The sequence below is a fragment of the Pleurodeles waltl genome, chromosome 7, assembly GCF_031143425.1.
Source record: "Pleurodeles waltl isolate 20211129_DDA chromosome 7, aPleWal1.hap1.20221129, whole genome shotgun sequence".
Classification (NCBI taxonomy): Eukaryota; Metazoa; Chordata; class Amphibia; order Caudata; family Salamandridae; genus Pleurodeles; species Pleurodeles waltl.
The window spans coordinates 352838939-352852729 of NC_090446.1; the positions used below are offsets into that span (position 1 = coordinate 352838939).

Genomic DNA, 13791 nt, shown 5'->3' on the forward strand with positions numbered 1-13791 from the left:
CCTTCGAGGTACCAACTACCCGTGTGGGGATTGACTAGTTTTAGCCAGCCTGCCACCACTAGTCAAGATTCTTCCCCTATTGTCTGAGACCCTTTGCTCTCAGGCAGTCGGAGACAAAGCCTTTTCTAGGGGACCAACTGTGACCTGTTGGTGTGGTCCTGATCCTTGCCAAATACTTAAGGTCCAAGAGATTGGTCCCATATGATGCTGTACTATACATAAATGCAGTACTTGTTTTTTCTCCTCATAGGATAAGATTAACACGTCTGGAAAAAATGCAATAGCTACTTTTGAAACCTGAAAGTATTTTTCTTGCAAAACTTACTTAGCTGATCATATTGATACTGGTGCCTAAACATGTATAAATATACTTGTTGTTTCTGTATATTATTGTGGATCTCCTTGAGTCGTCTCATTGACTGTATTTGCAGATGTCCAACGCTCCTCTGTTAAGCCTAAGGCAACTCTACCAAAGGTCTCGCCCATAATCACCCACCCAAATTTGGCTGCCTAACGCCAATAAACCAAAGCTGCTATGGAGTAGAAAGACTTGCATGTGTTGGCACCCTATTTGGAACCAAAAATGGTGTCTGCCCCAAAGGCAGTCGGTACAGAGACTGCCCTTCACTGCTTGCTGCGATGTTTCATAACGACCAATCCTCAGGAGACTGCAGGAGGAAATTGATGAGAAAGCCTAATATTTTCTTTTCATTCACCCACACACGTGTAAACATTTCCTCCAAGGCTTCAGTAGGGTCAGATGTGATACCCAAATAAAGGAGGCTGACATTTTGAGAAGCACACGCTGGGCCAGAAGATCTAGCACAGACTAAGCTCTTCAAGAATGCATCAGCTAGCATTCCTCCTTACTTAACTTACTCCCAGAGTGGAGAAAAATATAAACCACTTTCCTCACCTGCTGTTTTACATCAGGGGGTCACTCTCCTAGATTCGGTAGATAAACAGACCTCTGCGCAAGCTGCAGGGGCCGTTCTTCACTGGATAATGAGAGCAAGAGAATTGACTCTTCGGGCAAGAGTATTGCAGTGAGGCCGCCTTGCATTCGTGGATTGCTTGCTCTGTGGGCCTGCTCTTGTGCGGAGAGAGCCTGTAAGGAAATGCCTCCTTGGCATGGTTACCCCCTGACTTTCTGCTTTTGCTGATGCCAAGTTATGATTTGAAAGTGTGCTGAGGCCTGCTAACCAGGCCCCAGCACCAGTGTTCTTTCCTTAACGTGTACCTTTGTTTCCACAATTGGCACACCCTGGCATCCAGGTAAGTCCCTTGTAACTGGTACCCCTGGTACCAAGGGCCCTGATGCCAGGAAAGGTCTCATGTCTTCTGCCACCCTAGAGACCCCTCACTCAGCTCAGACACAATGCTTGCCAGCTTGTGTGTGCTGGTGGGGAGAAAATGACTAAGTCGACAGGCACTCCCCTCAGGGTGCCATGCCAACCTCACACTGCCTATGGCATAGATAAGTCACCCCTCTAGCAGGCCTTACAGCCCTAAGGCATGGTGCACTATACCATAGGTGCATGAGCACTATGCCCCTACAGTGTCTAAGCAAAACCTTAGACATTGTAAGTGCAGGGTAGCCATAAGAGTATATGGTCTGGGAGTCTGTCATACACGAACTCCACAGCACCATAATGGCTACACTGAAAACTGGGAAGTTTGGTATCAAACTTCTCAGCACAATAAATGCACACTGATGCCAGTGTACATTTTATTGTGAAATACACCCCAGAGGCATCTTAGAGATGCCCCCTGAAAACATACCCAACTTCCAGTGTGGGCTGACTAGTTTTACCAGCCTGCCACACACCAGACATGTTGCTGGCCACATGGGGAGAGTGCCTTGGTCACTCTGTGGCTAGTAACAAAGCCTGTACTGGGTGGAGGTGCTTCTCACCTCCCCCTGCAGGAACTATAACACCTGGCGGTGAGCCTTTGTTACAGCGCCCCACGGCATTCCAGCTAGTGGAGATGCCCGCCCCCTCCGGCCATGGCCCCACTTTTGGCGGCAAGGCCGGAGGAGATCATGAGGAAAAACAAGGAGTCGTCACTGGCCAGTAAGGACAACCCCTAAGGTGTCCTGAGGTGACTCTGACTTTTAGAAATCCTCCATCTTGCAGATGGAGGATTCCCCCAATAGGATTAGGGATGTGCCCCCCTCCCCTCAGGGAGGAGGCACAGAGGGTGTAGCCACCCTCCGGGCTTGTAGCCATTGGCTACTAACTCCCCAGACCTAACCACACCCCTAAATTGAGTATTTATGGGCTCCCAAAACCTAGCAAGATAGATTTGTGCAACCTGAAGGCGAAGGAGGACTGCTGACCTGAAGCCCTGCAGAGAAGATGGAAACACCTACTGCTTTGGCCCCAGCCCTACCAGCCTGTCTCCCTACTTCGAGAAAAACAGCGACGGGTTCCCCAGGGTCCAGCGACCTCTGACGCCTCAGAGGACTACCCCGCACCTAAAAGGACCAAGAACTCCTGAGGACAGCGGCTCTGCTCCAAAGAAGAAACAACTTTGCAACAAAGAAACAACTTTAAAAGGACTCCACGTTTCCTGCAGGAAGCGTGAGACTTTGCACTCTGCACCAGACACCTCTGGCTCGACCTACGAAGAAACAACACTACAGGGAGGACTCCCCGGCGACTGCGACCCTGTGAGTAGCCAGAGTTGACCCCCCTGAGCCGCCCCCGCGACGCCTGCAGAGGGAGTCCAGAGGCTCCCCCTGACCGCGACTGCCTGCTGCTTCTAAGAACCAGACGCCTGGTAAAGACCCTGCACCCGCAGCCCCCAGGACCTGAAGGATCCGACCACCAGTGCAGAAGCCCCCCCCCCCAGCTCCTCGAGTCAACCAAATGCTTGAGAAAATTAATATATTGAAATTACTAAAAAGCATGGAGGCTCTCCAAACAATCCACAAAGGGCTTCATTAAATGGGATTAGCAGCTCTGAAGAGGTGACTCCAGGTTGAAGCATCTGTCAAGACGTTAGTCTTCCCAGCCACCAAGGGCATTTGAAGGTCGAGGACCTCGGCCACCTTCACCACCATAGCAAATGTGACCTTTTCTGTGGACATGGTAGGAGAGATCAAGCCAGTATCTTGGCAGATCTTCAGTCCACGGACATCCACCAATTCTTCACACCATACCATGTTCAGCCCTATGGGCTAGTATTCTTCAGAATCAAGTGGCCCTTCCCAATCCATCCCCCCCCCCCCCCCCCCCCAAGTCCTAGCCCAGACAAATAGGGCTCAGGGTCTGGCCTGGAGTGAATGACTCCAGTTGGCACCTTAAACGTTGCTTCAAAAGGACATAGGGCCTTAGGCTTGCTTATGTGATCTGTGTAAGGAAATGCCTCCTTGGCATGGTTACCCCCCTGACTTTTTGCCTTTGCTGATGCTAAGTTTTGATTTGAAAGTGTGCTGAGGCCTGCTAACCAGGCCCCAGCACCAGTGTTCTTTCCCTAACCTGTACTTTTGTTTTCACAATTGGCACACCCTGGCATCCAGGTAAGTCCCTTGTAACTGGTACCCCTGGTACCAAGGGCCCTGATGCCAGGGAAGGTCTATAAGGGATGCAGCATGTCTTATGCCACCCTGGGGACCCCTCACTCAGCACAGACACACTGCTTACCAGCTTGTGTGTGCTAGTGAGAACAAAATGAGTAAGTCGACATGGCACTCTCCTCAGGGTGCCATGCCAACCTCACACTGCCTATGCAGTATAGATAAGTCACCCCTCTAGCAGGCTTTACAGCCCTAAGGCAGGGTGCACTATACCATAGGTGAGGGCACAAGTGCAGGAGCACTGTGCCCCTACAGTGTCTAAGCAAAACCTTAGACATTGTAAGTGCAGGGTAGCCATAAGAGTATATGGTCTGGGAGTCTGTTTTACACGAACTCCACAGCACCATAATGGCTACACTGAAAACTGGGAAGTTTGGTATCAAACTTCTCAGCACAATAAATGCACACTGATGCCAGTGTACATTTTATTGTAAAATACACCACAGAGGGCACCTTAGAGGTGCTCCCTGAAACTTAACCGACTATCTGTGTAGGCTGACTGGTTCCAGCAGCCTGCCACACTAGACATGTTGCTGGCCCCATGGGGAGAGTGCCTTTGTCACTCGGAGGCCAGTAACAAAGCCTGCACTGGGTGGAGATGCTAACACCTCCCCCAGGCAGGAGCTGTAACACCTGGCGGTGAGCCTCAAAGGCTCACCCCTTTGTCACAGCACAGCAGGGCACTCCAGCTTAGTGGAGTTGCCCGCCCCCTCCGGCCACGGCCCCCACTTTTGGCGGCAAGGCTGGAGGAAACAAAGAAAGCAACAAGGAGTCACTGACCAGTCAGGACAGCCCCTAAGGTGTCCTGAGCTGAAGTGACTCTAACTTTTAGAAATCCTCCATCTTGCAGATGGAGGATTCCCCCAATAGGATTAGGGATGTGCCCCCCTCCCCTTGGGAGGAGGCACAAAGAGGGTGTACCCACCCTCAGGGCTAGTAGCCATTGGCTACTAACCCCCCAGACCTAAACACGCCCTTAAATTTAGTATTTAAGGGCTCTCCCTGAACCTAGAAACTAGATTCCTGCAACTACAAGAAGGACTGCCGAGCTGACAAACCCCTGCAGAGGAAGAACAGAAGACACCAACTGCCTTGGCCCCAGACTTACCGGCCTGTCTCCTGCCTTCCAAAGAAACCTGCTCCAGCGACGCTTTCCAAGGGACCAGCGACCTCTGAATCCTCGGAGGACTGCCCTGCTTCGAAAAAGACAAGAAACTCCTGAGGACAGCGGCACTGCTCCAAAAGAACTGCAACTTTGTTTCAAGGAGCAGACTTAAAGACCCCTGCAACTCCCCGCAAGAAGCGTGAGACTTGCAACACTGCACCCGGCGACCCCGACTCGACTGGTGGAGAACAACCAACTCAGGGAGGACCCTCCGGCGACTCTACGACTGTGAGTAACCAAAGTTGTCCCCCCTGAGCCCCCACAGCGACGCCTGCAGAGGGAATCCCCAGGCTCCCCCTGTCCGCGACTGTCTGAACTCCATTTCCCGACGGCTGGAAAAGACCCTGCACCCGCAGCCCCCAGCCCCTAAAGAAACGGAACTTCTGTGCAGGAGTGACCCCCAAGAGGCCCTCTCCCTTGCCCAGGTGGTGGCTACCCCGAGGAGCCCCCCCCCCCCCTTGCCTGCCTGCGACGCTGAAGAGATCCCTTGATCTCTCATTGACTTCCATTGAAAACCCGACGCGTGTTTGCACACTGCACCCGGCCGCCCCCGCGCTGCTGAGGGTGTACTTTCTGTGCTACTTTGTGTCCCCCCCGGTGCCCTACAAACCCCCCCTGGTCTGCCCTCTGAAGACGCGGGTACTTACCTGCTGGCAGACTGGAACCGGGGCACCCCCTTCTCTCCATTGAAGCCTGTGTTTTGGGCACCTCTTTGACCTTTGCACCTGACCGGCCCTGAGCTGCTGGTGTGATAACTTTGGGGTTGCTCTGAACCCCCAACAGTGGGCTACCTTGGACCAAAAACTCAAACCTGTAAGTGACTTACTTACCTGTGAAAACTAACAATAACTTACCTCCCCCAGGAACTGTGAAAATTGCACTGTGTCCACTTTTAAAACAGCTTATTGTGTTTTATGCTAAAAGTATACATGCTAAAGTAATGATTCAAAGTTCCTAGAGTACTTACCTGCAATACCTTTCAAAAGAGCTATTACATGTAAAATTTGAACCTGTGGTTCTTAAAATAAACTAAGAAAAGATATTTTTCTATAACAAAACCTATTGTCTGGATTTGTCTCTGAGTGTGTGTACCTCATTTATTGTCTGTGTATGTACAACAAATGCTTAACACTACTCCTTGGATAAGCCTACTGCTCGACCACACTACCACAAAATAGAGCATTAGTATTATCTCTTTTTACCACTATTTTACCTCTAAGGGGAACCCTTGGACTCTGTGCATGCTATTCCTTACTTTGAAATAGCACATACAGAGCCAACTTCCTACAGGGAGTCTTTCAAACACGAACTCCACAGCACCATAATGGCTACACTGAAAACTGGGAAGTTTGGTATCCAACTTCTCAGCACAATAAATGCACTGATTCCAGTGTACATTTTATTGTGACATACACCCCAGAGGGCACCTTAGAGGTGCCCCCTGAAACCTAAACCGACTATCTGTGTAGGCTGACTAGTTCAAGCAGCCTGCCACACACCAGACATGTTGCTGGCCACATGGGGAGAGTGCCTTGGTCACTCTGTGGCTAGTAACAAAGGCTGTACTGGGTGGAGGTGCTTCACACCTCCCCCTGCAGGAACTGTAACACCTGGCGGTGAGCCTCAAAGGCTCCCCCCCTTTGTTATAGCACCACAGGGCACTCCAGCTAGTGGAGTTGCCCGCCCCCTCCGGCCACGTCCCCACTTTTGGCGGCAAGGCTGGAGGAAATAATGAGAATAACAAGGAGGAGTCACTGGCCAGTCAGGACAGCCCCTAAGGTGTCCTGAGCTGAGGTGACTCTAACTTTTAGAAATCCTTCATCTTGCAGATGGATTCCCCCAATAGGGATAGGAATGTGACACCCTCCCCTTGGGAGGAGGCACAGAGGGTGTACCCACCCTCAGGGCTAGTAGCCATTGGCTACTAACCCCCCAGACCTAAACATGCCCTTAAATTTAGTATTTAAGGGCTCCCCAGAACCTACAAACTCAGATTCCTGCAACCTAAGAAGAAGAGGACTGCTAAGCTGAAAAACCCTGCAGAGAAGACGGAGACACCAACTGCTTTGGCCCCAGCTCTACCGGCCTGTCTTCCCCCCCTTCTGAAGACACTGCTCCAGCGACGCTTTCCCCAGGGACCAGCGACCTCTGAATCCTCAGAGGACTGCCCTGCTCTAGAAGGACCAAGAAACTCCTGAGGACAGCGGCTCTGTTCACCCAAGACTGCAACTTTGTTTCAAAGGAGCAACTTCAAGACCACTGCGTTTCCTGCCGGAAGCGTGAGACTTGCTACTCTACACCCGACATTCCCGGCTCGACTTCTGGAGAAACAACACTTCAGGGAGGACTCCCCGGCTACTACGAGACCGTGAGTAGCCAGAGTTGCCCCCCCTGAGCCCCCACAGCGACGCCTGCAGAGGGAATCCCAAGGCTCTCCCTGACCGCGACTGCCTGCTTCCCAGATCCCGGCGCCTGGAAAAGACTGTGCACCGCAGCCCCCAGGACCTGAAAGATCGGAACTCCAGTGCAGGAGTGACCCCCAGGAGGCCCTCTCCCTTGCCCAGGTGGTGGCTACCCTGAGGAGCCCCCCCCCCCCCCCCCTTGTCTGCCAGCAACAAAAAAAAATTCACCTCCTGTAGTTAACGTTGAATTCGCATCCCATCCTCGTCGCCAGTGTAACGAGGTTAATAAATCCATGAAAGGGAGAGTTTAGGGGAAACAGGTTTATTGGAAGTACGAAGTTCCCATCCACACACCAACCGTCCTAAGCGTCTCTCGCTTTCCCCCTCAACATTCTCTCCTGACCTAGGTATATTCTAAAACAGAATACATGGCAGAACCCTAGACTAAGGTTCTGCCAAAGGACACACAAACAGATATAGACTCCTACTACTAGCATACTACAACTTCCCTTCTGAGAGGGGGCCATGTTGACCTTTCACATATTGTAGAAGTTGGCTCTGTATGCACTATTTCAAAGTAAGGAATAGTATGCACAGAGTCCAAAGGTTCCCCTTAGAGGTAAGATAGTGGCAAAAAGAGATAATACTAATGCTCTATTTTGTGGTAGTGTGGTCGAGCAGTAGGCTTCTCAAAGGAGTAGTGTTAAGCATTTGTTGTACATACACAAGCAATAAATGAGGCACACACACTCGGAGACAATTCCAGGCCAATAGGTTTTTGTATAGAAAAATATATTTTCTTAGTTTATTTTAAGAACCACAGGTTCAGATTTTACATGTAATACTTCAAATGAAAGGTATTGCAGGTAGGTACTTTAGGAACTTTGAATAATCACAATAGCATATATACTTTTCAAATAAATCACATATAGCCATTTTAAAACTAGACAGTGCAATTTTCACAGTTCCTGGGGGAGGTAAAGTAATGTTAGTTCTTGCAGGTAAGCAAACCACCTACGGGGTTGAAATTGGGGTCCAAGGTAGCCCACCGTTGGGGGTTCAGAGCAACCCCAAAGTCACAACACCAGCAGCTCAGGGCCGGTCAGGTGCAGAGTTCAAAGTGGTGCCCAAAACACCTAGGCTTCAATGGAGAGGAGGGGGTGCCCCGGTTCCAGTCTGCCAGCAGGTAAGTACCCGCGTCTTCAGAGGGCAGACCAGGGGGGTTTTGTAGGGCACCGTGGGGGACACAAGCTCACACAAAAAGTACACCCTCAGCGGCACTGGGGCGGCCGGGTGCAGTGTGCAAACACGCGTCGGGTTTCCAATGGATTTCAATGGGAGACAAAGGGGTCTCTTCAGCGGTGCAGGCAGGCAAGGGGGGGGCTCCTCGGGGTAGCCACCACATAGGCAAGGGAGAGGGCCTCCTGGGGGTCACTCCTGCACTGGACTTCCGATCCTTCAGGTCCTGGGGGCTGCGGGTGCAGGGTCTTTTCCAGCCGTCGGGATTTTGGATTCAGACAGTCGCGGTCAGGGGGAGCCTCGGGATGCCCTCTGCAGGCGTCGCTGTGGGGGCTCAGGGGGGACAACTTTGGTTACTCAGTCTTGGAGTCGCCGGGGGGTCCTCCCTGTAGCGTTGTTTCTCCACCAGTCGAGTCGGGGTCGACGGGTGCAGTGTTGCAAGTCTCACGCTTCTTGCGGGGATTGCAGGGGTCTTTAAATCTGCTCCTCTGGAAACAAAGTTGCAGTCTTTGTTGAACAGGGCCGCTGTTCTCAGGAGTTTCTTGGTCTTTTGGAAGCAGGGCAGTCCTCTGAGGATTCAGAGGTCGCTGGTCCTGGGGAAAGCGTCGCTGGAGCTGTTTTCTTCTGAAGGAGGGAGACAGGCCGGTAGGGCTGGGGCCAAAGCAGTTGGTGTCTCCATCTTCTCTGCAGGGGTTTTTCAGCTCAGCAGTCCTCTTCTTCGTAAGTTGCAGGAATCTAAATTCTTAGGTTAAGGGAAGCCCTTAAATACTAAATTTAAGGGCGTGTTTAGGTCTGGGGGGGTAGTAGCCAATGGCTACTAGCCCTGAGGGTGGGTACACCCTCTTTGTGCCTCCTCCCAAGGGGAGGGGGTCACATCCCTAATCCTATTGGGGGAATCCTCCATCTGCAAGATGGAGGATTTCTAAAAGTTAGTCACTTCAGCTCAGGACACCTTAGGGGCTGTCCTGACTGGTCAGTGGTGACTCCTTGTTATTCTCATTATCTCCTCCGGCCTTGCTGCCAAAAGTGGGGCCGTGACCGGAGGGGGCGGGCAACTCCACTAGCTGGAGTGCCCTGTGGTGCTGGAACAAAGGGGGTAAGCCTTTGAGGCTCACCGCCAGGTGTTACAGCTCCTGCCTGGGGGAGGTGATAGCATCTCCACCCAGTGCAGGCTTTGTTACAGGCCACAGAGAAACAAAGGCACTCTCCCCACGTGGCCAGCAACATGTCTCGAGTGTGGCAGGCTGCTAGAACCAGTCAGCCTACACGGGTAGTTGGTTAAGGTTTCAGGGGGCACCTCTAAGGTGTCCTCTGGGGTGTATTTTACAATAAAATGTACACTGGCATCAGTGTGCATTTATTGTGCTGAGAGGTTTGATACCAAACTTCCCAGTTTTCAGTGTAGCCATTATGGTGCTGTGGAGTCTGTGTTTGACAGACTCCCAGACCATATACTCTTATGGCTACCCTGCACTTACAATGTCTAAGGTTTGGCTTAGACACTGTAGGGGCACAGTGCTCATGCACTGGTGCCCTCACCTATGGTATAGTGCACCCTGCCTTAGGGCTGTAAGGCCTACTAGAGGGGTGACTTATCTATACTGCATAGGCAGTGTGAGGTTGGCATGGCACCCTGAGGGGAGTGCCATGTCGACTTACTCGTTTTGTTCTCACCAGCACACACAAGCTGGCAAGCAGTGTGTCTGTGCTGAGTGAGGGGTCCCCAGGGTGGCATAAGATATGCTGCAGCCCTTAGAGACCTTCCCTGGCATCAGGGCCCTTGGTACCAGGGGTACCAGTTACAAGGGACTTACCTGGATGCCAGGTGTGCCAATTGTGGAATCAAAAGTACAGGTTAGGGAAAGAACACTGGTGCTGGGGCCTGGTTAGCAGGCCTCAGCACACTTTCAATTCAAAACATAGCATCAGCAAAGGCAAAAAGTCAGGGGGTAACCATGCCAAGGAGGCATTTCCTTACAACTAGTAAGTAGTTCTGCAGCTTGAAGAGTTTTCTTGGTACACGTGACCAACCCACCTCCCCAGAAATGAAGCAAGGAAGCAAACAGGTGGGTGAAATTAAAAATAGAAAGGAAAAGAAAAAAGAGGAGCTAAGAATAAAATCATAAGAGGGCGACCATGCACAGGAACTTCCGGAGTGCCATTTGAAATCATATGGAGGACAAACTTGGCACTAAATGGTCATCGCGCAAAGAGACGAAAAAAATTGTTCGTTCTGGACCCAACCACTAGATGCTTGAATAGTGCACAGCATGTAAATCCAGAAAACTCTTCAAGCTGCAGAACTACTCCTACTGGTAATTAACTATTACTTTAGTCTGAACCATCCTTCAGTTTCAGTGTTTACGCAAAATACGGGTTAAACTAAGTCAAGTACTGGTTTCATTGCTTGGTTAAGGACAAACTGGTGTACTTAATTGAATTTTCCCTCCATCACCTAATAATGCTTTCTTTTTACTCTTTCAGCTGAAGACAACGTTCCGGCCAAGATTCTGTCCTACAACCGTGCCAACAGAGCTGTTGCAGTTCTCTGTAACCATCAGAGGGCTCCCCCAAAAACATTTGAGAAATCAATGTTAACACTCCAAACCAAGGTATTGTATTATTTTCTTGATACCTCAGAGCTGTTGCTATTTTTGTGTGATGCTTTACATAAGCAGTTCTACATAAGCCCACCAATGTGACATTTTCTAACTTTCTTCATGTAGGAAGTTGGCTCTGTATGTGCTATTTCAAAGTAAGGAATAGCATGCACAGAGTCCAAGGGTTCCCCTTAGAGGTAAAATAGTGGTAAAAATAGATAATACTAATGCTCTATTTTGTGGTAGTGTGGTCGAGCAGTAGGCTTATCCAAGGAGTAGTGTTAAGCATTTGTTGTACATACACATAGACAATAAATGAGGTACACACACTCAGACAAATCCAGCCAATAGGTTTTGTTATAGAAAAATATATTTTCTTAGTTTATTTTAAGAACCACAGGTTCAAATTTAACATGTAATATCTTGTTTGAAAGGTATTGCAGGTAAGTACATTAGGAACTTTGAATCATTTCAATTGCATGTATACTTTTCAAGTTATTGACAAATAGCTACTTTAAAAGTGGACACTTAGTGCAATTTTCACAGTTCCTGGGGGAGGTAAGTTTTTGTTAGTTTTACCAGGTAAGTAAGACACTTACAGGGTTCAGTTCTTGGTCCAAGGTAGCCCACCGTTGGGGGTTCAGAGCAACCCCAAAGTCACCACACCAGCAGCTCAGGGCCGGTCAGGTGCAGAGTTCAAAGTGGTGCCCAAAACGCATAGGCTAGAATGGAGAGAAGGGGGTGCCCCGGTTCCGGTCTGCTTGCAGGTAAGTACCCGCGTCTTCGGAGGGCAGACCAGGGGGGTTTTGTAGGGCACCGGGGGGGACACAAGCCCACACAGAAATTTCACCCTCAGCAGCGCGGGGGCGGCCGGGTGCAGTGTAGAAACAAGCGTCGGGTTTTCAATGTTAGTCTATGAGAGATCAACGGATCTCTTCAGCGCTGCAGGCAGGCAAGGGGGGGCTTCCTCGGGGAAACCTCCACTTGGGCGAGGGAGAGGGACTCCTGGGGGTCACTTCTGCAGTGAAAGTCCGGTCCTTCAGGTCCTGGGGGCTGCGGGTGCAGGGTCTTTTCCAGGCGTCGGGACTTAGGTTTCAGAGAGTCGCGGTCAGGGGAAGCCTCGGGATTCCCTCTGCAGGCGGCGCTGTGGGGGCTCAGGTGGGACAGGTTTTGGTACTCACAGTCGTAGAGTAGTCCGGGGGTCCTCCCTGAGGTGTGGGTTCTCCACCAGCCGAGTCGGGGTCGCCGGGTGCAGTGTTGCAAGTCTCACGCTTCTTGCGGGGAGTTGCAGGGTTCTTTAAAGCTGCTCCTTTGGATAAAGTTGCAGTCTTTTTGGAGCAGGTCCGCTGTCCTCGGGAGTTTCTTGTCGTCGTCGAAGCAGGGCAGTCCTCAGAGGATGCAGAGGTCGCTGGTCCCTTTGGAAGGCGTCGCTGGAGCAGAGTTCTTTGGAAGGCAGGAGACAGGCCGGTGAGTTTCTGGAGCCAAGGCAGTTGTTGTCTTCTGGTCTTCCTCTGCAGGGGTTTTCAGCTAGGCAGTCCTTCTTCTTGTTGTTGCAGGAATCTAATTTTCTAGGGTTCAGGGTAGCCCTTAAATACTAAATTTAAGGGCGTGTTTAGGTCTGGGGGGTTAGTAGCCAATGGCTACTAGCCCTGAGGGTGGGTACACCCTCTTTGTGCCTCCTCCCAAGGGGAGGGGGTCACAATCCTAACCCTATTGGGGGAATCCTCCATCTGCAAGATGGAGGATTTCTAAAAGTTAGTCACCTCAGCTCAGGACACCTTAGGGGCTGTCCTGACTGGCCAGTGACTCCTCCTTGTTGCTTTCTTTGTTCCCTCCAGCCTTGCCGCCAAAAGTGGGGGCCGTGGCCGGAGGGGGCGGGCAACTCCACTAAGCTGGAGTGCCCTGCTGGGCTGTGACAAAGGGGTGAGCCTTTGAGGCTCACCGCCAGGTGTCACAGCTCCTACCTGGGGGAGGTGTTAGCATCTCCACCCAGTGCAGGCTTTGTTGCTGGCCTCAGAGTGACAAAGGCACTCTCCCCATGGGGCCAGCAACATGTCTCTAGTGTGGCAGGCTGCTGGAACTAGTCAGCCTACACAGACAGTCGGTTAAGTTTCAGGGGGCACCTCTAAGGTGCCCTCTGGGGTGTATTTTGCAATAAAATGTACACTGGCATCAGTGTGCATTTATTGTGCTGAGAAGTTTGATACCAAACTTCCCAGTTTTCAGTGTAGCCATTATGGTGCTGTGGAGTTCGTGTTTGACAGACTCCCAGACCATATACTCTTATGGCTACCCTGCACTTACGATGTCTAAGGTTTTGTTTAGACACTGTAGGGGTACCATGCTCATGCACTGGTACCCTCACCTATGGTATAGTGCACCCTGCCTTAGGGCTGTAAGACCTGCTAGAGGGGTGTCTTACCTATACTGCATAAGCAGTGAGAGGCTGGCATGGCACCCTGAGGGGAGTGCCATGTCGACTTACTCGTTTTGTCCTCACTAGCACACACAAGCTGGCAAGCAGTGTGTCTGTGCTGAGTGAGAGGTCTCCAGGGTGGCATAAGACATGCTGCAGCCCTTAGAGACCTTCCTTGGCATCAGGGGCCCTTGGTACTAGAAGTACCAGTTACAAGGGACTTATCTGGGTGCCAGGGTCTGCCAATTGTGGGATACAAAAGTACAGGTTAGGGAAAGAACACTGGTGCTGGGGCCTGGTTAGCAGGCCTCAGGCACACTTTCAATTGTAAACATAGCATCAGCAAAGGCAAAAAGTCAGGGGGCAACCATGCCAAGGAGGCATTT

The 13791-nt window shown here is 51.0% G+C and overlaps 1 protein-coding gene across 1 annotated transcript in view; it reads left to right on the forward strand.

The window, feature by feature from the left end:
- TOP1 (DNA topoisomerase I) overlaps nucleotides 1-13791 on the forward strand; it is a 352777-nt gene that overhangs the window by 239453 nt on the left and 99533 nt on the right. The window contains exon 18 of the mRNA XM_069243787.1: nucleotides 10874-11001. Coding sequence (XP_069099888.1) covers nucleotides 10874-11001 — 128 coding nt within the window. The remainder of the gene's footprint in view (nucleotides 1-10873; nucleotides 11002-13791) is intronic.